The sequence below is a fragment of the Myodes glareolus genome, chromosome 24 (genome assembly GCF_982192425.1).
Source record: "Myodes glareolus chromosome 24, mMyoGla1.1, whole genome shotgun sequence".
Classification (NCBI taxonomy): domain Eukaryota; kingdom Metazoa; phylum Chordata; class Mammalia; order Rodentia; family Cricetidae; genus Myodes; species Myodes glareolus.
The window spans coordinates 17,727,782-17,751,899 of NC_142049.1; the positions used below are offsets into that span (position 1 = coordinate 17,727,782).

The window sequence follows — 24,118 nt, forward strand, 5'->3', positions numbered from 1 at the left end:
CCTGGGTTAGGCACAAATCCCACCCAAATACTTGTTTTTATAGAGAGATCCATTATTAAGCAGGGAAGAAAAGTTAAGTGGCTGCTTCCAGACTCAGGCAGGGAAACAGCAACAAATGACCTTACAGGTACCATTCTTGAGAGAAGTAGGGGAGTCTAGGATGTGGTGGCAAAGGAGATAGGAGACAGGGGAGAAGGGGAAGGGGATGAGGGAAATGGGGACCTTTGTTCTGGAGGGACAAAGGACTGCCTCTGGATAGAGAGGAGACGGACATGCACATCGGCAAATGGCGGTTTATAAAGGTAAAGGGAGGAAACCCCATGTTGGATGTGGTGTTTAATTTTAATTAGGTATGTTAATTAGGTGAGCCCATGGGGGCTTCTGATTCCTGGACTATGGTAGTCAATCTCAGGAGAAAGACGTGGCCAACCTGGTGGCTAGCTTTAAGGATGTAATCTAATGGCTTTCAGCAAGGCAGAGGGAAGGGGGTAGAAGGGCAAGGCCTGCCAGAGCTACATGCTTGAGTAGACCAGTGTGTCCCTTCAGTAGCATCTGTCCGAAGCCCATTCCCTTTTAGGGTTGAATAGTATTCCATTGTTTACCTATTCGTCAGTCAATGTATTCATTGGGTTTGGTTGAGCTTTTAACTGCTATTAACAATCATGTATAAATTGCTGATTTTTTTTCCTCTATTTTCAGACAAGGCCTAAGCTATATAGCCCAAGCCAGCCTCAAATTCACTGTGTACTATAGGTTGATCTGGAACTCTTGATCCTCCTGCCTCAGCTTCCAGAGCATTGAAAATGTAGACTTGTGCCATCCCCAGCTGAAGAAGAGTGTGTGTACAGAGAATATGCTTGGATAAATATACTATATATGCATGTGCTTAATATTGTTTTTTGAAGCAAGTCCCTTGGAGTTCAAAATGCTTCAAACTTGCTATATAGCTCATACACACACACACACACACACACACACATATGTATTTCCTATCCTCTTGCCTTCATTTCCCAAGTGCTAGGATTATGAGCATGCTTCACTGTACCAAGTTTAGAAAAAGTATATATATATATATATATATATATATATATATATATAAAATTTACATTTATGTCTATTTTCATGTATCTTGATGCTTTGTCTGTCTGCATATATTGTGCCACTTCTATGCCTGTGCCCACAGAAGCCAGAAGAAGGCATTGGATCCTCTGGAACTGGAGTTATAGACTGTTGTGAGCCACCATATGGTTGTGGGAATCAATCCCAAGTTGTCTGGAAGAGCAGCCAGTGCTCTTAACTGCTGAGTCATCCATCTCTCCAGCCCAGAAACAATACAGACAGACAAGCAGGCAGACAGACAGACAGACAGACAGACAGACACACACACACACACACACACACACATTTTTCAGTGTTTAAGATTGCACCAGAACCCTGTGCGTGCTAGGCTAACACCCCACCACTGAGTTATATACCCCACCCCTAAAATATCTCCTTAGCTTCGGGTGGAACTATATACGTGTATGTATGTATGTGTGGCATGTGTGTACAATGTGTGTGAATTCTTGGTGCTAGAGATCGACCCAAGTGTCTGATGAGTGCTAGGCACAGTGTTTATGGATTTTAGAGAACTTTTATTGTAAAACTTGTCCTTATACACAGCCATTTTGCTTGCTTCAAAGTTCGACCTATGAACTTAACAGTGATGTGTGGGCTCCTTTACCTACTTTTCTTTAATCTGACATACATTGAAATTTGGTCATTGCTTACCAGGTAAACAGTCATTTTATTCTTCTAAGGCTTAGGGAATTTGAAGGATTCTTTTTTTTTTTTTTCTTTACTGTTGGGGGTTGAACCAGGGTCTTTCCAATGCTAGACAAGAATTCTACTATTAAGAATATTTTCTAACACAAACTCTCTGCCCATGCAAAATAATCCCAATCAAATCAAATCAGACCAAATTAAAAGATTTCCAGGTTTAATTAGACACGACCACGTGTTTATTTTCTGGGGAGCAGTTTAAGTAGCCTGGGGGAATGGTCTTGACCTTTTCTGGGGAGGGGTCACAATTTGGCAGGCTACCTTGACACGCCTTGGGGAGGGGTCAAGGGGCACAGGGGCGAGGCCTCCAAAGATGAGCACGCCTTCAGTTGTGAGCACTGATAAACCTCACTGTGGATTTGCTCAGGTGATTGTGCCTTGCTGGTTGGTACCCTGCCCCATCCTTGTCGGGAAGGGTGACCTAAGACCTGTTGAGATCTGGGTTTAGCTAAGATCCAGACTTGGGGTCAGGCTTGGTGCCCCCAGCACTCTGAAGGCAGGCACGTGGAAAACAAGTTCCAGTCTAACCTGGATTACATGGTGATTTGAAGGCCAGCCTGGACTACAAAGAGTTCAACATACAAAACACAACAAAACAAAGCCAGACTCTGGCAGGAACCTGCTTTCTAGACTGAAACTGGAACTGGCTTGCTTTTGGGTTGTGCTGGTGGACTGACTTCTTCATCCTTAGGCGGTTCTCAACGTGGTCTTGGATCTCTGCAGTGGAGGGAGGTTTTTTCAGGCAGCACAGACTGAGCACTTGTCTTGGCTATTTCTTCTCTCGCTTAAAGGAGACTGAGCCCAATTCAGTTGAGAGCTCCTGATGGGAGAAAAACATCTAGCCCACTGGTTTGATTTGCAACACGTGTATGTTAAGCTGTTAAATTTCTTTTTTGTGTGGGTACTAGGAATTGGACCCGGAGCCTTGTGGATGCTAGGAACGCATCTGCCACTGACGTACACTCCCAGCCCGCTATGAGGCGTTTTAAAAAACCTATGGTAAAAAACGAAAACCAAACAAACGAAACAGAAGCTGGGCGGTGATGTTGTGTGCCTTTAATCCCCAACACTCGGAAGGCAGAAACAGGTGGATCTCTTGAGTCAGCCTGGTCTTCTGAGCGAGTTCCAGGACAGGTCCCAAAGATACAAAGAAACCCTGTCTCGAAAAACAAAAACAAAACAAAACAAAACAAAACAAAAAAGCTTATGTTAATGACAATTAGATAGATTATATATAGTCTTGCGGTTCATCTGAAATCAATGTCGCTTTATTTCTTTGTCTGTCTCAGAGCCTGAAGCTATTTTGGAAGGGAAGCAGAAATATTGAAAACTGTTTGATTATGAAGGCAGTTTCACCCAAACACAGCCCAGATTTTTATCGCGGGAGGAAAGAGCAGCTGCACTGTTCCTTCTCAGTGGTAACCATCACGTCCAGCATGAGCGCTCCCACGTCCAGCGTCTGGGGAGTTTTGTCTGGAGTAATGTCTTGTTTGCTTGAGGAGCTGCCTATGGAAACCAAAAGTCATCTGTGACCCCCTTTCTCTCTCTCTCTCTCTCTCTCTCTCTCTCTCTCTCTCTCTCTCTCCACACACACACACACACACACACACACACACACACACACACACACACATCCTGCCTGGTTTTGGACTTGTCTTGACTGGGCTGACAAAGGAATGAGGAAAGAATGGACACACAGACATACACAGAAAAGCTGGGATTGGGTGGGCGGAGCTCAATCAGGTGGCGCAGAATCGACCACTCGCTAACCTGGAACCTCAGCATTTTACTACGCTCTGGGCGAGGGGGTTAGCTAGTCTTGGTAGAGGGCCGGCAGGCGAGCAGTCCCAGATCGCGTTTATCTGGGAGGAGGAAGTTGCGGTTGCTGGTTTTTGGCACACACTGCCAACATTTGCACTTGGAGCAGGGGAAGGCTTTCCCATCATCCCCTTTCAGCTTCACCCCAGGGGAAAGCATCCGCACTCTCTTGGGACTGAGGCATAGGGTGGGGGTGGGGATGTGTGGGGGTGTGAGGTGTCTCATGGTCTGAGATGAGACATGGCTGGACCCTTATCAAGCAATATATTCGTGACTTTATGCTCTTCACTCATTACTTCTTTCTTCCAGACAAGGTGTCATGTGACCCAGGTTGGCTGTGTACTTACTATATACCCAAGGATGACCTCCTGCCTCTGCTTCTGTAGCAGGATTATAGCTGTGGACACCATGGTCCATTTACTCAGTGCTGGGAATTGAATCCTGGGCTTAGTACATGTTAGGCAAGCCCTCAACCAACTGAGCTACATGCTCAGTACAATTATAGCCTCTTATTTTTACAATAAAAATTCTTACTATAATACTTTGCCTTACACCTACATTACGAAAGAAAAAAAAATCCAGCACTAAAAGGGGCGGGGTGCTAGGAATAAAATTCATACCCGTCAGAGGTGTTTGTTTAGCATGTGCAAGGCCCTGGGTTTGATCTTTACCCAAATAATATAAAATAATAAATAATTAAATAGACGAAGTACCAGTATTTGGGCTGTTAAGATGGGTAAAGAGGTCTGACACCAAATTTGATGAGTTGAGTTCGATCCCCAAAACCTCCTTATTGGAAGGAAGGAACCAACTCCGGAAAGCTGTCCTCGGACCTCAACCAGTGTGCCATGGCATGAGGGTGTTTCTTCTCCCAAATAAATAATACATAAATAAAGAAAGGAGGTATAATTTAAAAAGAGAGATTTGTGTTTAGTAATCTTGTGTCCTGCAGCCTTGGTCACAACATCCATGAGCTTTCATAGTCACTTGTTGTGTGTGAATTCTCTAGAATTTTCTAGATATAAGATCATGTGATCTGTGAATAGCCATAGGGGTAATTTTACTTCCTTCTTCTCTGTCTGGATATATTTTCTGGTTCTTACCTGATTGTCCAGGTTCCTATCTCTTTTATCACTTTAGAGGAAGTGGCTGAGCAGAAACCCTGGTTTTGTTCCTGACCTTGCCCACTTAGTGATGGTATCAGCTGTGTTTGTTTACTGGCACCTAGGACCTTTGAGGAAGTTTCCTTTACTCCCAGGGTGCTGAAGGCTTTGTCACTGGAGTGTTGTTGACTATTACTGGTGCTTTCCCTTTGCCTGGTGAGTTGTTTTGTCCCTGTAAAGCAGGACCTTGATTTTAAAGATTTATGTTTATTTTATGTGTGCCAGTGCATGCATTTCCCTCAGAGGCCAATAGATGGTGTTGGGTCCCCTGGAACTGGGGTTACAGATGGCTGTGTGCAACTTGTGGGTGCTGGGAGTTGAACCCTGGTCCTCTGCAAGAGCCACCTTTCCAGGTCCCCACCTCTTCCTCTTCTTTCTTCTTCCTCTTCCTCCTCTTCTTCATCAGTTGAAGAGTCGCTTATTTTTGTGCCCTCTCAGTACAGTATCTTGTTGGTGGTCTTATGACAGCCACCCTACAACCTTCTGTGCTCAGTGCTGAACCAGGCTTGGACTTTCAGTCCTAAGCCGTCTTCGTTGATGCTGAGTTCCTGTTCTCTCGCCAGTTTACATTTGCCATATTATTTTAAAATTGCTTTACATTTGCATGCAGCCAAATGTACTTTTTGGTGCACAGTTCTATAAGATATTCCCCCTTTGGGGGGAGATTATAATATCATCACAATGTTTCTCCATTCCCTTTCCTCTCTCCAAACACTTCCATATACTCTTCCCTGTTCTTTCTCAAAACCATGGCTTCCTTTCTCATTAATTGCTGGTGTGTGTGTGTCCTCCTCACTATAACCTGCTCCCTCTGTATAATGTTACTCATGTGTGTGTTTTCAGGGCTGATCCTTTGGTACTAGATAAGCAGTTGCTCTCTTCTTCCCTGGCGATGACTATTTCTTCCACGCTAAAATTTCCGAGTGGTCTGTAGTTCTCTGTGTAGGGCTGAAGCGTCACGGGCTTTTCCCAGTCCGCTTTGGCACGTCTATTGGTAATGTTCTGGTTCAGCTCATGGTTAGGCATTCACGTTGGTGAGGTTCTATGCCTGTAGCTTCTGACACTACTAGGAGACACAATCTCACAGCCAACTCCCCAGTCCTCTGGCTCTGACCACCTTTGTACACACACATCAGTTGTGTACACACACACACACACACACACACACACACACACACACAAACCCCACTTCTAAAATGTTCCCTGAGCCTTAGGTGTGGGAGTGTCTTATAGTTGTATCTATTAGGTTCCTCAACTCTGCATTGTAATTGGTTATGGTTTTCTGTAGTGACCTCCATCTGTTGCAAAGAGAAGTTTCATTGATAAGGGGCTCCACTAATCTGTGGGTATAAGGACAAATGTTTAGAATGCAATTAGAGAGCCACAGCTTGTCTAGAATTCAGTAGTTGGCTGTGTTTTCAGTGCCAGGCATAGTTTACTTCTTGTTGACTGGGTCTTAAGTCCAACTAGAGAACTGCTGGTTAGCAGTAAGGTATGTGTGCTGCTCCTGCACCCGTAGGGTTTTTATACCTGGTCATTGTTTTGGTTCCTAGGGATCCTAGCCGAGAAGGACTATCGGCTGCTTCCCTTTTTTCAAGCTTGCATGTGTGTCTGCTAATAGAACACCTCAGGGAGGAGGTGTTCCGGTTCCAGGCCAGAGCCTCTGTCCCCTCTTCCTGAAGTGCATGGTGTCTTCAGCAATAGAGACTTACCTTTCACCTCTGGGGCTCACCCTCTCCCTGCTTTTTGACATAGGATCTCATGTATCCTAGGCTTACCTCAGACTTGTTATATAGCCAAGGATGGTCTTAAACTCCTGAGCGACCTGCCCCCACCTCCTGAGTGCTGGGACTACAGATGTGCACCTATATACCGGGCTTCTTTCTGAACAGTTTTAAGAAGGAGCTCCTAGCAGTAACAGGTCCCACCTAGATCTGTGTGCAGCTTGTACGGGAGCTGTGTGGCTGCTCCTTATTGTCCACTTTATTGCCCCACTAGACTACTACTACTAAAATACTTGTGTGTAAACAGACTGTGCATGGACGGGATAAAAATACAGAATCCGCGGCCAGTCAGTAATGACAAGTCCCTCTCCTTCGGGCTTGGATTTCTTTCCCCTTGTCAGCCCCATTTCTTTGCAATCGTGTGCCTTCTGGTGACAAGGTTGTTCCTTCTACTTGTTACCAAAATCTCCGAGTCCACAACTCCTAAAATTTTACATAGTCATATCATTATTTTTTTAGCTATTATTATTTTGAGGTGGGGTTTCCCGTAGCCCAAGTTGGATTTCCAACTCCTTGTCTAGCCAAGAAGACTTTGAACTCCTGGTCCAATGTTCTCCACGTCCCAAGTGTAGGGATTACAGGCCAGAAACTTTATTAAACTTTATTGTATTATTAGTATTATCACCACCAGTGTGTGTAGGTATGTGGGCACACGTGTGCCACTGTTTGGATGTGACAATCAGAAGACAGCTTTGTAGAGTCGGGCTCTCTGCTTCAGTCTGCTTTCCCAAGGGTTTCTGGGGAATTGAACTGAGACTGTTAGGTTTGCTCAGCACATGCTTTATCCCATGAGCCGTGTTCTCAGCCAGATCTCTATCTATCTGTCTGTCTGTCTATCTATCTATCTACCCATCCATCTATCATCTATCAACCCATCTATCATCTATCTATCTATCCACCCATCCATCTATCATCTATCTATCAACCCATCTATCATCTATCTATCTATCAATCAACTACCTATCTATCCATTCATCCATCTATCTATTTTATTTTGAGACAGGCTCTCACTCTGTTGCTCAGGGTAGCTAAGGGCTCACTTTATAGTCCACTCTGGCCTTGGGCTTTCTACAGTTCTCCTGTCTCAGCTTCCAGAGTGCTGGTATTATAGGCTTGAACAACCATACCCAGTTGAAATCTTAAAACATTTCCTATTTGGAACTTTAATACAAGTTTTCCAGTTCCTTTCTTTTCTTCTTGATCTTTGCATGGTTTCTAAAGATGTTATGAAGTCATAGTACAGTCTCATTTTGCACGTGTGTGTTTCGTGTGCTTCTAATGGAATGGGTATCTCTGAGCCCAAGGGCTAGTCTTAAGGTGTTGCTATTTGCCATTTTGAAAGATATTACCAAATAAAGAAGCTGAGCTGCCTTCTACTCTGTCCAAGGGCACATGCCTCAGCCTGCTGCCCCACAGCCTCCACTGTTAACAACTTGACACTTGCCGATCTGATAAAGGAAACACAGTACTCAATTGTAGTCTGAATTTGCTGTCCTCTGATTACGAGTAAGCATTAGCATTTTAAGTCTAAACGGCTTTTATTTTTTAATTAATTGATTAATTAAACAAACAAATAAATTTGGAACCAGGGTCCCATTCTGTAGCTCAGAATAACCTGGAACTCACTATGGAGCCCACACTGGCGTCAGTCTGTCTGCTCCTGGTGTCTGGTCCTCCTGATCTAGCTTCCCAAATCCTGGGACTACAAGCATGAGCTATCACTCCCGGATTATTTTATTTTATTAATTTATCTTTCCTGGTTTGGGGATCGAATCCAGGGTCTCCAGGACGCTTAGAGAAGCACTACTCAATCATTGAGCTATCTTTTAAATTCCTCCTGAACAATTTTTCCCTGTCCAGTTCATTCAAGAAGCGGGACCTGGACTCTGGCTGAGAGCTGGCGGCCGGATGCTGGGCGTGGCTCGTCGGGAGGCTGAGGCACTGGACCCCCACTTCGGCCCTCCCTCTTCTCTCTGTGGTCTCGGAGCTCCTCCCAGAGTCCGCCTGGGGCTGGCCTGGGCGGAGCACGTGGGCCAGTGGGCGGAGCCGAGAGACCGTTTTATTCCAGCCCGAGAGAAGCGTTCGCAGGAGCCCGCGGGTCCCAGCAGCAGTGCGTGTGTCTTTGCCCGCGTCCCGCAGCATGCAGCTCTCTGGTGCGCTGGCCGCGCTGTGCGGCGTGTTTCTCTGCGCCCCCGGCCTCTTCGCTGCGTCCGGTGAGTCCCCCGCGCCGCTCTTTGGGCCTCGCCCCTCTTCTGCCCGCCGCTCGAAAGTTCTCAGCGGCGCCCTCCGTTCACCCCTACTGTTGACAAACTTGAGCAAAGCCTAGGGGATCCGCTCTGGGGCTGCTCCTCGGTTGCAGAGGCGGACGGACGATCTCAGCCTCTGCGCGCTTTGCGCCGGGACCTTGGGGCAGTGATAGTGGCTTGCTCACCGGGCGGTGACCCTGGACACCCGGTGACAGCCCTGCCTCCCCCAGGGATGTGACTTACACATAACAAAGGAATCCGCTGCGTTGTGCCTCTTTACCGCGTCTATAGAGCGAGGCTACCGAACTGTGTTTACTCTCCAGTCCTTCCTTTTGGGAGAGTCTAGAACTCTTGTACGGATACTTCTCCCACCAACTTTCCTCGCAACTCTCTTCCGAACCCTCCTGCCTGGAGAATCCAATGAACGTTTACGCCCCACTTGTTGGTGTTTGATCAGATAAGGGGAGAAAGGACTCGAGAGCCGTTGCGAGCGACTGGGCTGTAGGTGGAGGCTGATCAGGAATTTAAAAGAGGGCTTCCTCTCACCCGGCTGGCCTTGGTTGTCTGCTTAATCTCCCCTTGCTCTCCTCCCCCGCTCCAAGGTCCCCGGTAGACGTCTGGGCCTCCGGCAGGATGCTGCTGGGGAGTTCGTCTCGAGAAAGCAGTGCCCACGTGAGGCGCGGGTGAGCTCAGGGACTCTGCAAGCAGCCCTTCTATCGTTTTCTCACAGAAACGGGTGCTGGCCCAGCTCTCTTGTCTAGCACAGGATCTGACCTCTGGGATGGAGTTGAAGGCATTTAGTGCCTCCAGCTTCCACGAGCTGGGAACTCATGGAAAGATGCTTGGATCTCCTTTGACCCTTCCCACCCCTCTTCCCACCCTCCTCACAACCTGCGTCCTGACCAAATGGCCCAGAGGACAGTTTCAAAGCAGTACCCTGATATCCCATAAGATTTGTAGAGGAGCTAGCGTCTCCCGGTCTCACATTCAAGCTCAGCCTGGACGGTTAAGACGGGTCTGCGGGCCACTCTCCACTTTGTTTTCTTCTCAGAACCCTTGGTTCGATCCCACGTGCAGCTGTAGGGAAGGATGGAAGAGGGTTCTTTGTTGGGATGGGGTGCCTAGGCCTTGGGCAGTCTGGAGCTTCCACGTGAGGCTGTGACGGTGCCCTTCCAGGTCAGAGGGGATTAACCTGCTATTTAAAGCTGGTGACTAATAGTTCTGCCGCAGCGCCTTAGGATCCCCAGGCCCTTGCCGAGGTGGAGCTATGTGGGCTGGTGCTCGTTAATGGTGTTGCCTGCCTCCAGCTGGGGAGTCTGAGCTCCCCTGAGCCTTTGGCTTTGGGGAGGGCCCCTTCTGCTTTGGATGGGCTACTGTAGAGAGAAGAGATCTCTTAGGTTTGAGTCTAGTGCCAAGTTTGGGGTCCAGTAGGATGCTAACTAACTAAGGTCATGCAGGGGACCCTTTTCAGTACAACAGACCTGGGGCTGCTCACTGATGAGTGAGTGACAGTGTTAGGGGACCCTGGAAAGATGGGAGGAAGGTGAGCTCGTGAGGCAGGGTACCTCCAGTCCCTTTCTGGGGGTGGAGATGGGGTGTAGGTTTACCAGCTGCTTGGCTAGGCTACATATAGTCCTTCAGTTCACAGACCAGGTAAGCTCAGCCCCAGCCCATCCCACCTCTCCGCCTGGGTTCTCCATCCTGGTGGACCGTGCACATCGGTCACCCAGGGCTCTCCAAATGCTCTGGTGCCCCCTCCAACCTTCCTTCACCTCCTCAGTCCGTGCTCCCTAGGGTCTCTCAAATTCCCCAACTCCTGTTCCCTCTGCCCTCATGCGCTTCCTCACCGTTCAACCTGTGGGCTTCACCTGCAGCCACCAGACCTCCTACACTTCAGGGGCCTGTTAGCCTTCTCGTGGGGTTTTCTGCCTTCCTCCTTTTCCAGCTTGGCTCTGGCTTCAGAGGGTGTGTGTGGGGTGGCAGAGAGAAAGAGACAGTGACAAAGAGACATTTGCTAGCCAATGCTGGGGAGGCTTAAGGAAGTTTTAAAAGCTCTCTATTGATCGCAGCATATGGTCTAAACTTGTCACTCTTCCAGTCCCCCCCCCCCCAAATCTGGCCTAAGTCCAGTCATATCTGAACCATTCCTCAACACAGCAGGAGCTCAGTGTAGCTGCTTCTCTCTAGAATGTTTATTTTTTCATTCACCAGCTTGTCATCCTTTGTAGTGTTTCTTTAAAAAACTGTTGCATTGTTGTCTGTGAGCCCGAATATGTTACATGTGCACACCTTGCATGTAGGAGCCCTCAGGGGTCAGAAGAGGCCATCAGATCCTCTGAAACAGAAGTTATAGGTGATTGGAAGCCATCATGTGGGTACTGGGAGCCAAACCAGGGCTTTCTGCTAGAGCTTAATCTCCCAGCCGTCTCTCTAGCCCCCCCTTTAGTTTTAAAGATTCATCTTTATATTTTAAAGATTAAGTATAGCTGTCCCCATGTGGGTCTCTGTGTGAGTACAGGTAGCTGAAATGCTGCAGCTTTTGGATCCCCGAGGCTGGAGTTCTAGGCAGCTGTGAGCCATCTAATGTGGGTGCTGGCCTCCAGACCACGGTCCCGCGGAAAATCAGCGAGTGCTCTTCACCTGAGCTGTTTTCTCTAGTCCATGGTTTCCTTTTTTAGAGGTAGTTCTGGGGACTGAATCCAGGGCCTTGCACATGCTAAGCAGTTTCCCTAGTTCCTGGCTTGTTGAGGATAACCGCTAACTCCTGTCTTGGAAGTCCGGCATGTGCACGTGGTAGCTGGACTCGAAGTGTTTACCGAATGACCATGTTTGGACTGTCGTTGCAGGTGACATCTGTGACTCCAGCCTGTGCCTGAACGGTGGGACGTGTTTGTTGGGCCGAGACAATGACATCTACTGCCTCTGCCCCGAGGGCTTCACAGGCCTTGTGTGCAACGAAACTGAGAAAGGTACTTGCTTCCATGGCCTGTCTCCCCGGTCACTTCCCAAGCGAATAGCTCTTGTTCCAGTAGAACCCCCCAGCTGCTTGGGAAAGCCAGTGCTCCCAGTATTGGGGCAAATTCATCTTCTCAGTGACTCTCTTGGGTCCAGGATGATTGGGGTAGGGGAGAAAAGGGACTGGTTTGGATGTATCGGATGAGGCTGGGTCACGTGCTGCTCGTGGGCCTGTCCTCGGCCCTTTTCTGACCACCTGTCCATCTCATCTGCCTCTTTGCTTCCAGGACCCTGCTCCCCAAACCCTTGCCACCATGATGGCAAATGCCAAGTGAATAAGGACGCGCAGCGAGGAGACACCTTCACTCCGTACATCTGCCATTGTTCTCTGGGCTACTCGGGTATCCACTGTGAGATCAGTGAGTACCAGAGGTCTGTAGCTGGGCCCAGGCACTTGGGGCGAGATTGAGGAATGGGCCGAACATCAGTGAGGATCCTCTTGTCCCTACCAGGCTTAAGGTCTAGCTTTCTCCCCTGCGACTTCAGGTCAGGGCCAGTGTCACTGTAGGTGTGTGGTGTCCCTGAGGTCATGGGAAGGCTACTTCCTGAGTCCACGAGTCGGAGACATACAGTGTCAGAGTTAAATCTTGGAACTTCCCTACCAGTGTAAGAAGAAACTGGCGTGCTCTTTAACTTGGAGCCCAGTGAATCAGATTTGGACCCTGTGGTCTTCTTACTGGTCAGGGGGGAGGAGGAGGTCTGGGCAGGCTGTCTTGTCCCGTGTCATAGGAAGACTAAAGGCCTGGCATAGGGGGGAGGAGCTGACCCTGTCTGACCTGTTTGGCTATCCCCTGGGCCTCAGAATGGCCTGGGTGAGTGCCAGCTAACATTGTTGGCGGTAGTTCTCCGTGCTGCCCCCAACTCTGCCCAAAGCATAGCAGAACTTTTATTAACCCTAAGTGTCCCTTGGGAAGGGCTGTGTTCAGGCAAGGGGAAAGAGGAAGGGGTGGAGTGTGTGTGTGTGTGTGTGTGTGTGTATGTGAGTGTGTGGAGTGTGTGTGTGTGAGTGTGTGGAGTGTGTGTGTGTGTGTGTGTGTGTGTGTGTGAGTGTGTTGCTGTTTTCAGCTAGCCAGGTCAGGCAGTGGACATCCTGAGGGTGGGGTGGGGGGACAGGTGACTTCTTCCCCTCCTTCAGGCGGGTGTATGTTGGTCTCTGAGGCTTGCTGACCTATGGAAGGAGGACAGCTGGGTCAGCTGTGTGGGGGCTGGTCCCCAGGATCAGGGAATGTGGGCAGAGTGCCGGGGATGCCCCTGATTTAGGAGAGAGTGACAGGCTGGTCTTTGAAGGCGGTACTAAAGCCAGACGAGTTTGAGATCCTTGCGGGGAGGATAGGGGAGCTCTGGATTGCTAAGGCAGATGGAGGCCTGGGTGGAGCCAGGTAAACCTGCTAATTACTGGGTGGGAGCCGAGCTAACCATGGTGTACCTGTGTGGGAATTAGCTACGCAGCCCTCTCTGGGCTGCCAGGTCTAGAGTTGGCTCTAGGCCAGATGGTGGCACTTGGAGCAGAGTGTAGGCGGTGCCCACAGAGGCTGCAGGGCTGAGGGGCACAGAGCAATGTCACACTCCTCTGTTTGTTACACTGTCTGTGTGCCAGTGCCAAGGCTGCCCCTTTGGGTCCCTTGTGTGGAGATGGTGGGTGTAAGGCCCATCCGCAGGCTGACCTGTCCCAGATCTTGGTTATCCAGCCCCATTTGATATCCTGCCTTCTCTGTAAGATTGGTAGTTCCTGCCCAGCTTGAGCCTCTGCTGCTGGGTTCCCTTGGCAGCAGAAACCTGGGCACCCACCAAGGATGTCCAGAGAGATGGAAAGGCCCTCTTGCCAACAGGCTTGATCGCTATCCTGAATTTCTGGTGTTATGTTGCTAGTGGCGCAGAGACGATGGGGCTGTGGCTGGGGACATGTTCACAGACGGGCGGGTGGGTAAGGATTTGGTAGTCGGATGTGCAAAGGATCTGGAAGAAAACAGAATGGTATTCATTCTCTCCCCAGAAAACTGTCGGTGGGAGCCTAGAAAGTACCATGGAGGGTCAGGGGCGATGCCAGAAGCCTATAATTGGAGCTGAGGCAGGAGAAACCACAAGGCCAAGGCCAGCATGGGCAGCCGAGGGAGACCCTGTCTCAAAGCACTAAGGACTGGGGGTGTAGCTTAGTGGTAGAGCCCTTGCCCCCCATGCTCAGGCTTAATCTCTAACATCGCACACAAGAAGATGAAGAGAAGACATCTTCAAAAGGTGTAGGGTAACCTTGCTGCCCGCCGCTTCCCGCCTGAAGCCACCCCTCGGGGTGAGCCAGGGATGGGCGTGCTGAGGAAGACGGCGCTTGGATCTTTTCTCTTGCCAGTGAATGAGACCATCTACTACAACGTGGAAGACTACCTGTCCACCACAGCCATCCCCACCCCGGTCCCCAACCCTGGTTTTTCCCGTGAGTCAACTCTGCTGACCCCTTCTCTCCTGGGCCTCCCGTGCCATCTGCTTCTCCGCTTGGTGTCGGTGTTCCTTGGTGTTATCTGCCTGAGTGAGGGGCTGAGGTTCTCTCTGTCTCTAGGTCCTCATCGGAGGCCACACTTTTCCCCCTCTTGTTCTGTGGTCCTAGCTGGGCTCTGGAGCTTTGGATGAAGTCCCTGACGGTCGCTCTCTCTCTCTCTCTGCAGGTTGCACCTTGAAGTTGGGCATGGAAGGGGGTGCGATTGCTGACTCGCAGATTTCCGCCTCGTCTGTGTATGTGGGTTTCATGGGCTTGCAGCGCTGGGGTCCAGAGCTGGCGCGTCTGTACCGCACGGGGATTGTCAATGCGTGGACAGCCAGCAACTATGACAGCAAGCCCTGGATCCAGGTAGGAAAATGACCCAGGGCAGAGCGATAGGGAAGATGTAGATGAATGTGGCTTCATCGGGGGCTTAGACCCTGACCCGTACAGGATGATGGGTGACCGACCATGACTGAAGTGTCAGTATATAAAGGGCAGCCTTGGACCTGGAGCAGGCAGGCAGAGTGAGGGGAGTCAGTCTTTGGTGGGGGTCCACATGCCTCTGGGGGTTCTTGACACTCGTGGCCTTTGTAGAGACAAACTCCAGAACTTCAGAGGAGAAAGCCATCTCCTTGGAGAAGGAACCAGTGAGCTAGCCAGTTGGGTTTTGGGTGGAAAGAACGGGATGACGGAGGGGACCACCTTTCTCACCCGGGCTCCAGGTGAACCTTCTGCGGAAGATGCACGTGTCGGGTGTGATGACGCAGGGTGCCAGCCGCGCAGGGAGGGCGGAATACCTAAAGACCTTCAAGGTGGCCTATAGCCTTGACGGACGCAAGTTCGAGTTTATCCAGGATGCCAGTGGATCCGGAGACAAGGTGGGCCTGAAGAGGGGCTACCGAAGTCCGCACCGCAAGAGTCTGGCGCTGACTGAGAAGCCAGGGCATCCTGAGGGATAGGGTTGAGGCGAATTCTTCAACTGTCCCTTGGTCCCTAGAAACGGGCAGACCCAGATTGTACACATGTTCCCTGGTTACAGGATGTTACCCCACCCGCTAGATACGAAAAGAGACTCCAAGGAGTGCCATGACTTGGTAAGGGTGGTGGTGGCGCTGGACTGCTCTCTGAACTAACTTTTCAGGGTTGCAGTATACAGTTGTGAAGATACAGTTACTAGGTGGGCACTATTTACAGTACAGATACTGTCCAGGTCTGTATTTCTGTCTGCCGGAAAATTGTTACCGTGAAATCTTTGGAAGATGTACACAGATGTAGATAGCCCCGTGTGAACAGGGGTTTATGCCTGGGCACTGTGATGACCCTGAGGATGATAAAGCAAGGGCTGCAGGCTGAGTCCATGTGGCCTCTGGGAGAGTATGTTCTTCCAGTCCTACAATGGCCTCTGGGCCTCTCGGGCCTGAAGAGGAAGAGGTCCGGGAGCGGGTTGGCAAACCCGCTTCCTCCTCCAGTCCTACCCCTTCCCTTCTAGGAGTTTTTGGGGAACACGGACAACAGCGGCCTGAAGGTTAACATGTTCAGTCCCGCTGTGGAGGCACAGTATATAAGGCTGTACCCTGTTTCTTGCTACCGAGGCTGCACCCTCCGCTTCGAGCTCCTGGGCTGTGAGTTGCACGGTGAGTGCTGAGATGTGACCCTTTCTGTCCCTACTTTGTGAGCTGCTGGTGGTGGTGGGGAGGGGGGGCTATTGTGGAGAGTGGCCCACAGAATCCTGGCCAGGTGTCCTCGCTCTGCGCTGTCTGCCAGTCCATTGCTCGGGGCATTTTGGATAGTCATTTCCCGTCTCAGTATTTCTGCTTATTTTGGTTCCTGGTGCTTCTAGAACAGGCAGTGAATTGCTCGATTGCGGGGGAATTGTTCTTTATTGCTGTGTCTCCAGGGCCTCAAACATGTGGGTGCTTAGTAAATCTTTGATGAAGTGAAGGGACACCTAGATAGATGTATTGTGTTCATCCAAGGTACCAGCTGGGAGGTGTGAGCACAGTGCTTTCCCTTCAGGCATCTGCCACCTGCATTGAGCACTCATGCAGGTGTTTCTAGCACCCTAGAGCTTGGAGTTTTTACGGCTACAGACACGGGGACCACAAAGGGAGGGGTTGCTGCTGAGCCAGGGGGATTACCCTCTGGAGAGGTCTAGCTGACCCATACTGCCCTTTAGTTCAGGCCCACTGGTCTCTTTTGAAGCCTGTTTCTCTTTGCACCACAGTGCCACCTGCTGGCCACCCGGGGTAACGGTCGTGCTGACTCTGCTGGGCTGCAGAGTTCATCATCTTTATAGACCGGTTGGCATGCCCGGCTGTGCCCCCTTTCTCTGTCACTGACACTGTTTACTGTTTTGTTTTGCTTTTTGAGGCAGGGTCTTTTTACATAGCCTTGCCTGTCCTGGAACTCACTATGTAGAACAGGCTGGCTGGCCTCAAATTCACAGAGATCCACTTGCCTCTGGCTCTCAAGTTCTGGGATTAAAGGCGTGTGCCATTAAATCCAGCCCCCTCCCCCCTTTTAAGTATGGATTTCAGCTAGTATGCTTCTATTACCAAACTTGGGGTCATAGTCTGTACCACAAGAAGTCAAACTTGGTTACCTGCCCTCAAGAAGCCAATTGAAACAGCCAAATTCATAGTAAAAAGTGGAAAGAGATTTATTCAATGGCCATATGAGGGAAGGTGGACAAAGGCCCAATGAGCCCCCAAGTCCATCTTTGGGGTCCTGAAGTGAGTTTAAAGTTTAAATAGAGGGCCAGGGACTTGCACATCTAAGCAGTCTTGAGTCCTGGACCCGCCCACCATTGACTCATCGTTGTCTGGGCTTCTGTCTCATTCTGGTCTGACAAGCTGTTAGGATGTATAAAATCTTTTTCAGGAAGGCACACTCCCTGCTCTCACGCCGTTTTCTTCTCCCAGCATGGGATTCCCGGGGAAGCTTGCTTTCCTTGGTGTCCATTCAGTAGCTGCTAGTCAGATGGTATCCTTTGTGCCAATAGTCCGAGAGTTGAGTGGAGAGAACCGTGTTTACACACAATATCATCTCTGCCACGAAGGTTGTTTGTCCTGGGCCGTTGCGTTTGTGTCATGTGATTTAGTGTCTGGCAAAGGATGGAGCCAGGTCTGGCCTGAGCCCTTTGGTTCTCAAGGTTGCCCGGTAGTAAAGCCATGAGTGGTTTAAGACTCAGAGTGGGGCAAGCCAAGCCTCACACCAGTGAGCAGAGCTGCGTCATTTGCTTTCCCCTCAGGCCTGGCCTCCCTTTCTCTGTATCCCAACCTGTCAGCTGGAGATGGGGGTGTATCCATGGGCACTGTACATGTGGGTGGGGTGAGGCCCAGGTGTCCTGGGAACCCACGAGGCTCCCCATATCAGGACCGTTATTTTTAGCAGACAGTATCTTTGGCTACTTAACTTTTATTTAGACATTTCACAATACAAGTGAGACCTTTGACCTCTTGAAGCTTGAGTCAGAGATGAGATTAACACAAAAAAGGAAGGTCAGGAGCTGGGCAAGATGGCTCAGTGGTTAAAAGTACCTGCTGCTTTTCCGGAGGACCTGGGTTTGGTTTCTGGCACCCGCATCAGATGGCTCACACCTGTGTAAGGTCAGTTTTGGTGAATCCAGTGCCTCCCTGGATTCTGGCCTCCCTGGGTGTACTGCACACATGCAGTGCTTATACATCTGTTCAGGCACCCACAAATAAATAAATATGTACATAGCCTTGGGCACATGTAACAAACAAACAAATAAGGAAATAAATAAAAGGGGAAAGGTCAGCTAGCAACTAGAACTCTGGGGGAGGAAGTGGTGGCAATGGGGGCACGGTGGGGATTCCTCAGCTGGAGAGCCAGTCTCGGGGAGATCTTGGAAAGAATGTTCTAGATGGAGAATTGCAAGGACAAAAGTGGGGCTTCTTGGAGGATGAAAGAAGTCCAGGGACTAGATGCTAGGTTTGGAGAAGGATGGGCTCCATGGACCAGTGTTTCAGCAGCATCTTCTAGCTCTATCCTGGACCTGCTGGGACAGAATTTTTAATTTAATTTAATTTCCAGTACTGGTAATTGAAGCCAAGGCAGACACTCTGCTACTAAACTACACCCCAAGTCTCTCTTTAATTTTCTGAAAATTGGCCTAAGTTTGCGACTCTTCTGCCTCAGCTTGCCAAGTACTAGGATCCTAGAACTGTGCACTATGCCCTGTGCTCTCTGAAGAAGGCTACAGAGGGCCTAGGGTCACAGAGAGGGCAAGGACTCCTGCATTTCCCAAGGCCACAGTCTGCAGTTTGCCTTCCAGGAGGCCTCGGACAGGGCGGTTGCACAGGGTGCACCCCAAGGTGATGAGGAGAATGAGTGGTCTCTGCAGAGCAACCCCCGGCAGCGGCCACCTCAAAACGTCCCCTGTCCTGAACCCAAAGGATGAATGAGCTCCCAGCCCAGGACTCTGTGGAAGCAAATTGATGGCTGCCTGGCCCCTGCCTTCTGTAGGGAATGACTCAGCACTCACCTTCAGCATGATTGGCAGGAAAATGACAGGCAGGCATCTAAGGCAGACAGTGAGGGAGCGGATTTCCCAGATGGAAGTGTGGCCTTTCAGCACCCCCCCCCCCTTAACTCTTGACACAACACACAGTTGTGGGGTGAGGATGCTGCCAGGTCTAGAGACCCATCATCCTCCTGGGAATTTTACCTCCTGCTCAGCTCTTACCTGTTGGGCCATTCCTGAGAGTGACCCTGGGGGCAGAGCAAGAAAACAAAGGCCACTCTCTGGGGATACACACCAGCCAGCCAGAAATGTTGGGGTGCACCAAGGCCCTTCAGTGGATCTTATGGGAAGGACGGACACAGAAGCACCCCTGAACTCCAGAAATTACTGGGCCTCACTAGCTGTTGGAGGCCAGGAGTGTTTGCTGTGCGTTGCTGGATGGCCCCATATAGGACTTCACATGTCGTAGCATGGCGGGGGGGGGGGATGGTATCACATGTGGTGTGGTGGTCAGGATCATGTGTGTGAGATGCGGGCACAATGTGCAATGCCTCTCTGCTCAAGTCACTTATGTATAGAGTGAAGTTGTTGGTAGCTAATTGTTCGGTGTGGTGTGTGGCGAAAGGGAGTCCGTGACGGCAGGATGCACCCAGGCATGGGAGGTGTCTTACTCACGTGTGTTTGGAGAGCAAAGGAGGGAGTGCTGTCGGTCTGACCAGGTCAGGAGGTCTCGGGTGATCTTCTAGGTGCAAGTTGGGGGGTGGGTGGGGGTTGGAACTGAGTCACAGTGGGGCGCAAGTGTGGGTTAGACTGCAGTTGGCCTTGGCAGGCAGGAAGAACTTCCTTAGTCCAAGAAGATGCCAGGCTGGGCATGATGACCTCGACCCAGCTGTTTGGGAAACTGAGCCTGGAGGATCTTTTGGGTTTTCCAAATAGGGTTTCCCCGCGTAACCCCGCCTTGTCCTGGAAGCCGGAGGATCTCTTGAGCCTAGGAGTTCAAAGGCCAGTCTGGGCAACACAGCTAGACCCAGCTCAAAAGACAAAACCAGAAGCTGGGTTGTCACTACTCCATAGGTGTGCTTAGAAGAAGTCCGTGGGTTCTGTCTCCAGCACCTTGTAACCTGGATGTGGTAGTGTGTGTCTGTGATTTCCTCACACAGGAGGTGTAGGTGAGGATCAGATGTTCAAGGTCTTTCTTGACTGCAGAGTGAGTTTAAGCCAACCAAACCAAACCCAAACTAAACCAAAATAAACCCTGCCTAAGGAACCACAGCCCTTTCTCCCTTATGGTCTTGTCCCTACGTGTACTGGTGACCGTCCCTTTTGCCCACAGGATGTTCTGAGCCCCTGGGCCTGAAGAATAACACGATTCCCGACAGCCAGATAACAGCCTCCAGCAGCTACAAGACTTGGAACCTGCGTGCCTTTGGCTGGTACCCCCACTTGGGGCGGCTGGACATGCAGGGCAAGATCAATGCCTGGACTGCCCAGAGCAACAGTGACAAGGAGTGGCTGCAGGTGGGAGTGGGTGGGGTTTGTGACCTCTACCCCGCCCCCTACTCTGCAAGGGATTTCCTGAGAAGCCTAGGTTTTCTTTGCTTTTCTTCTTTTTCATGCTTGCTTTTTTGGCTTGCTCCTGCTTCCACCAAGACCCCCAAGTGGAAAAGGGATGTGAATGCACACACACACACACACACACACACACACACACACACACACACACTCACACGCATGCATGCGCACACATTCACAGGACTAACACCAATCCTCTCAGCTGCCACATGGTGGACAAGGCTTGCCAGTGGACGGTGGGGCAGGATGGCAGGGGGCCGTTTAGAACCCCATCCCTTGAGTAAAATGGCAGGTGTTCTGCCACTTGCTGTAGCTGGGACATCTCAGAGGGGTTGGAAAACCAGAGGTAAGGGCTGCAGATGGGGAAACTTGAGTCCTGGCAGATTGTGTGGTGCTCACCTGTTGGTTGGGGGTGAATTGGGCTTGTAGCCTGAGTCCTGGAGTCCGTTCCTATGATGGTCGGAGCCGGGGACCTGTGGGCCAGGGTACTCAGTCAGACTTGGTTTTGTTAGGAGCTACCTGCTCTTGGGCTCTCTCTCAGGACCACAGAAGACTCCAGGCCGCTGGGCGGGTTTCAGAAGCAGTTCCCACTCCTGCAGGCTGTGGTGTCTCAGCCTGTTCATCGTACCCCAGAGTATATCTAGGGCACGAGCTGGCAGAGTTGACTAGGGCCTGGACCTCTGAAATATACTTCACTCAGTTTTATTGAAGTTAAATTGGAGTACTGGAGTATTGGAGTGTGTGTCAAAGTGGATTATTTACACACACACACACACACACACATATATATAACATTACATTTTTGTGGAATACAGAACCACAACCCAGGACGTGGGTGCACTGGACCAGTGCTCTGCCACTGATCTATAGCCCCTGTTTTGATATTTTGAGACAGGCTGTTGCTGTGGAGCCCAGACTGGCCTTCAGCTTCATCCTCAGCCTCCCAGGTGCTGGGGTCACAGGTGGGCACCACCATACATGACTTTTATGTTCATTTTGTAGATGAGTGTCTCAGTTAGGGTTTCTACTGCTGTGATGAAGCACCATGACCAAAAAGCAAGCTGGGGAGGAAAGGTTTTTATTTGTCTTACACTTCCACATTGCTGTTCATCATTGTAAGGAAGTCAGGACAGGAACTCAAACAGGGTGGGAACCTAGAGGCAGGATGTATAGGCCATGGAGGAGGAGTGTTCCTTACTGGCTTGCTCCTTATGTCGTGCTCAGCCTGTTTTTTTACAGAACTCAGGACCACTGAACCAGGGATAGCATCATCCACAATGGGCTGACTTGGGCCCTCCCCCATCACTAATTAGGAAAATGCCTACAGTTGGGTTTTATGGAGGCATTTTCTTTCTTTCTCTTTCTTTCTTTCTTTCTTTCTTTCTTTCTTCCTTCCTTCCTTCCTTCCTTCCTTTCTTCCTTTCTTCCTTCCTTTCTTCCTTTCTTCCTTTCTTCCTTCCTTCCTTCCTTTCTTTCTTTTTCTTCCTTCCTTCCTTTCATCCTTTCATTCTTTTTTTAATTTTTTGAGACAGGGTTTCTCTGTGTATCTCTGCTGTCCTAGAACTCAATCTGTAAACCAGGTTGACTTCGAACTCACAGAGATCCACCTGCCTCTGCCTCCCCAAGTGCTGGGATTAAAGGCATATGCTACTACCACCCGAGTTTGGTGGCATTTTCTTAATTCAGGTGCCCTCCTTTCAGATAACTCTAGCTGTGTCAAGTTGACTTAAGACTAGCCAGCACAATGGGGAAATAGGCTAACAAATCATGTCCCAGTGTGTCTGTCTGCCTTTATACCTTCCTGAAGAGGCTCCAAGCTAGAACAGTGTTTTTCCGTAGGTTGACCTGGGCACTCAGAGGCAAGTGACAGGAATCATCACCCAGGGAGCCCGTGATTTTGGTCACATCCAGTATGTGGCATCCTACAAAGTGGCCCACAGTAATGACGGCGTGCAGTGGACCATATATGAGGAACATGGGACCAGCAAGGTGGGTGTCCTGTCTAGTTGCAATTTCTGGGAGACTGTGGGGTTCTGAGGGATGGGGAGGGGGCTGACTATGGGGTACTCCTGACACCCTGTTTGTTTTCAGGTCTTCCATGGCAACTCGGACAACAACTCACACAAGAAGAACATTTTTGAGACACCCTTCATGGCCCGCTATGTGCGTGTCCTTCCCGTGTCCTGGCATAACCGTATCACTCTGCGCCTGGAGCTGCTAGGCTGTTAGTGATTCGTCCTTCCAGCTCAAATGACCAGAAGGAACAGAGGCCGAGTCCTCCCGCCCCTGCATCCCGGGGCCCTGCCTTCTTCCTGATTGTCCTGGAGCTGGAGGCAGCAAGGGAGATGGGGTGCCAGACATGCCTTCACCTTTTCTCCCCTCACCCCTGCAGCCCCCACAGGCCTCCCGCTAGCCCCTTTCCTCAGGCATTCTCGGGGAGTTGGATGGGTCTGAGATGCACAGGGAAGAAGAGTGAAGTCCAGATATGTGGACTATATCTCCACCAACTACCCCAAGTCCCAGCCTCCCTGCCAGGGGTTGACTCAAGACTCGATCGAGACTAAAGGGATCTCTGGTTCCCCGCCCTTCTCTGCACACAACACATTCCCCATCATGTTCCATTCCAGGCCTCCAGGCAGAGGAGGCCCATGCCTGCTTGCAGCCCCTTGGGTCACCCGATACTGTTACCCTCCCGAGACCCTTCCTGACCCTTACTTTGGAGCCTCAGATGGTGGGCCTGGAGAGACACTCGGACTGGTTGGCTAGCTGGTTGTGCGGCCCCCTGCTGGCTTGCTACACAACTTAATAGGCTGATTCCAAAAAAATACATTTGTGTTCTCCACTGGAATTTTGTGCTTCCTCATTGCCCTGCCCTAGCCAGACTGCCTGGGGCTGCTCTCTACCCCCCACCCCGTCCTCCAGTGCCCCATACTGGTCTGTCACTTGCCAGATTGGAAACAGCTTAAGAGGAAGAGGGGGAGACTGGGATGGAGTTAGAGTTAGGCGTAGGCTTCCCTCCCCTCCAAGCCAGACTCACCTCTTCCCCTGCTTCTACCTCCATACTCTTCTGAGTCTGGCCTGCAGCTGCCACCTAATGAAGGGCCAAGGAGGGCCCGGCAGAGAGGTGGCACCTGTGAACGGCCCCTCCTCCCTTCCCACACTAAGAAGGTGGGCCAGGCCTGGCTGCTAGTTTCTCTCTCTCTCGGCTGTTTCTGTCTTTTTCTTTGTAATGTCAGTGCCAGCCTAAAGAAGTTTTTAGAAGCCCAACAAACATGGCTTTCAGAAAAAGAGGGCCCTGGTAGGCTGGGCAGGGAAGGGGTAAGGCGTCGCCAAATAGGGATTGTGGTCAAGAGCGTGCCACTTCCCAGAGGCCACTGGTGGGAGGAAGGGGGGCTCTGTTCTGCACAGGGCTATAAGAAGTGGCCAGTAGGAGCTATGCTGGCCTGTGCCCTGGTCATCTGGGGAGAGGTGGCTAGCTGGCTGGGAAAAGACAAAATAAAACCACTCTGGTTTCCAAGATCCATGTCTCAGCCAAGCTTCAGAGCCATTCTGTGGCTCCCTGGGGAGCAGGAGAGCAGCTACTAACAAATAGGTGTATCTGGAAGCACATCAGAGACTCACCCGGAAGTGCTTCTTCCAGAGAGCTGCCCGCTGTTGCCAGGGCTGCTTGTGGGCAGGACAGAGTAAGAAGCTCAGGGGTGTTCTCCCCATGAAGGAGGTCAACTCTGAGGCATCTCAGC

General features: G+C 50.5%; 1 protein-coding gene across 2 annotated transcripts; it reads left to right on the top strand.

The window, feature by feature from the left end:
• Positions 1 to 8,643: 8,643 nt before the first annotated feature.
• On the top strand, positions 8,644 to 23,226 carry Mfge8 (milk fat globule EGF and factor V/VIII domain containing). Of its 2 annotated transcripts, XM_048434872.3 has the most exons (10): positions 8,644 to 8,799; positions 11,679 to 11,801; positions 12,075 to 12,206; positions 14,192 to 14,275; positions 14,505 to 14,686; positions 15,043 to 15,198; positions 15,810 to 15,954; positions 20,140 to 20,324; positions 22,218 to 22,367; positions 22,470 to 23,226. In XM_048434872.3, exons 1-10 carry the CDS (start codon positions 8,727 to 8,729, stop codon positions 22,605 to 22,607), a joined length of 1,368 nt encoding a protein of 455 aa, XP_048290829.1. In that variant the 5' UTR covers positions 8,644 to 8,726; the 3' UTR covers positions 22,608 to 23,226. The 2 variants fall into 2 exon arrangements, with proteins under 2 accessions (XP_048290829.1, XP_048290830.1); XM_048434873.3 differs by lacking the exon at positions 14,192 to 14,275.
• Positions 23,227 to 24,118: the final 892 nt, after the last annotated feature.

What these genes read in the sequence shown, in the direction of transcription:
- Mfge8 (XM_048434872.3), top strand. Translation starts at nt 8,727, where the DNA reads ATGCAGCTCTCTGGTGCGCTGGCCGCGCTGTGCGGCGTGTTTCTCTGC. An exon ending in GGGTATCCACTGTGAGATCA is followed by an intron (nt 12,207 to 14,191) that starts GTGAGTACCAGA and finishes TTCTCTTGCCAG; the next exon opens with TGAATGAGACCATCTACTAC. An exon ending in CCCCAACCCTGGTTTTTCCC is followed by an intron (nt 14,276 to 14,504) that starts GTGAGTCAACTC and finishes CTCTCTCTGCAG; the next exon opens with GTTGCACCTTGAAGTTGGGC.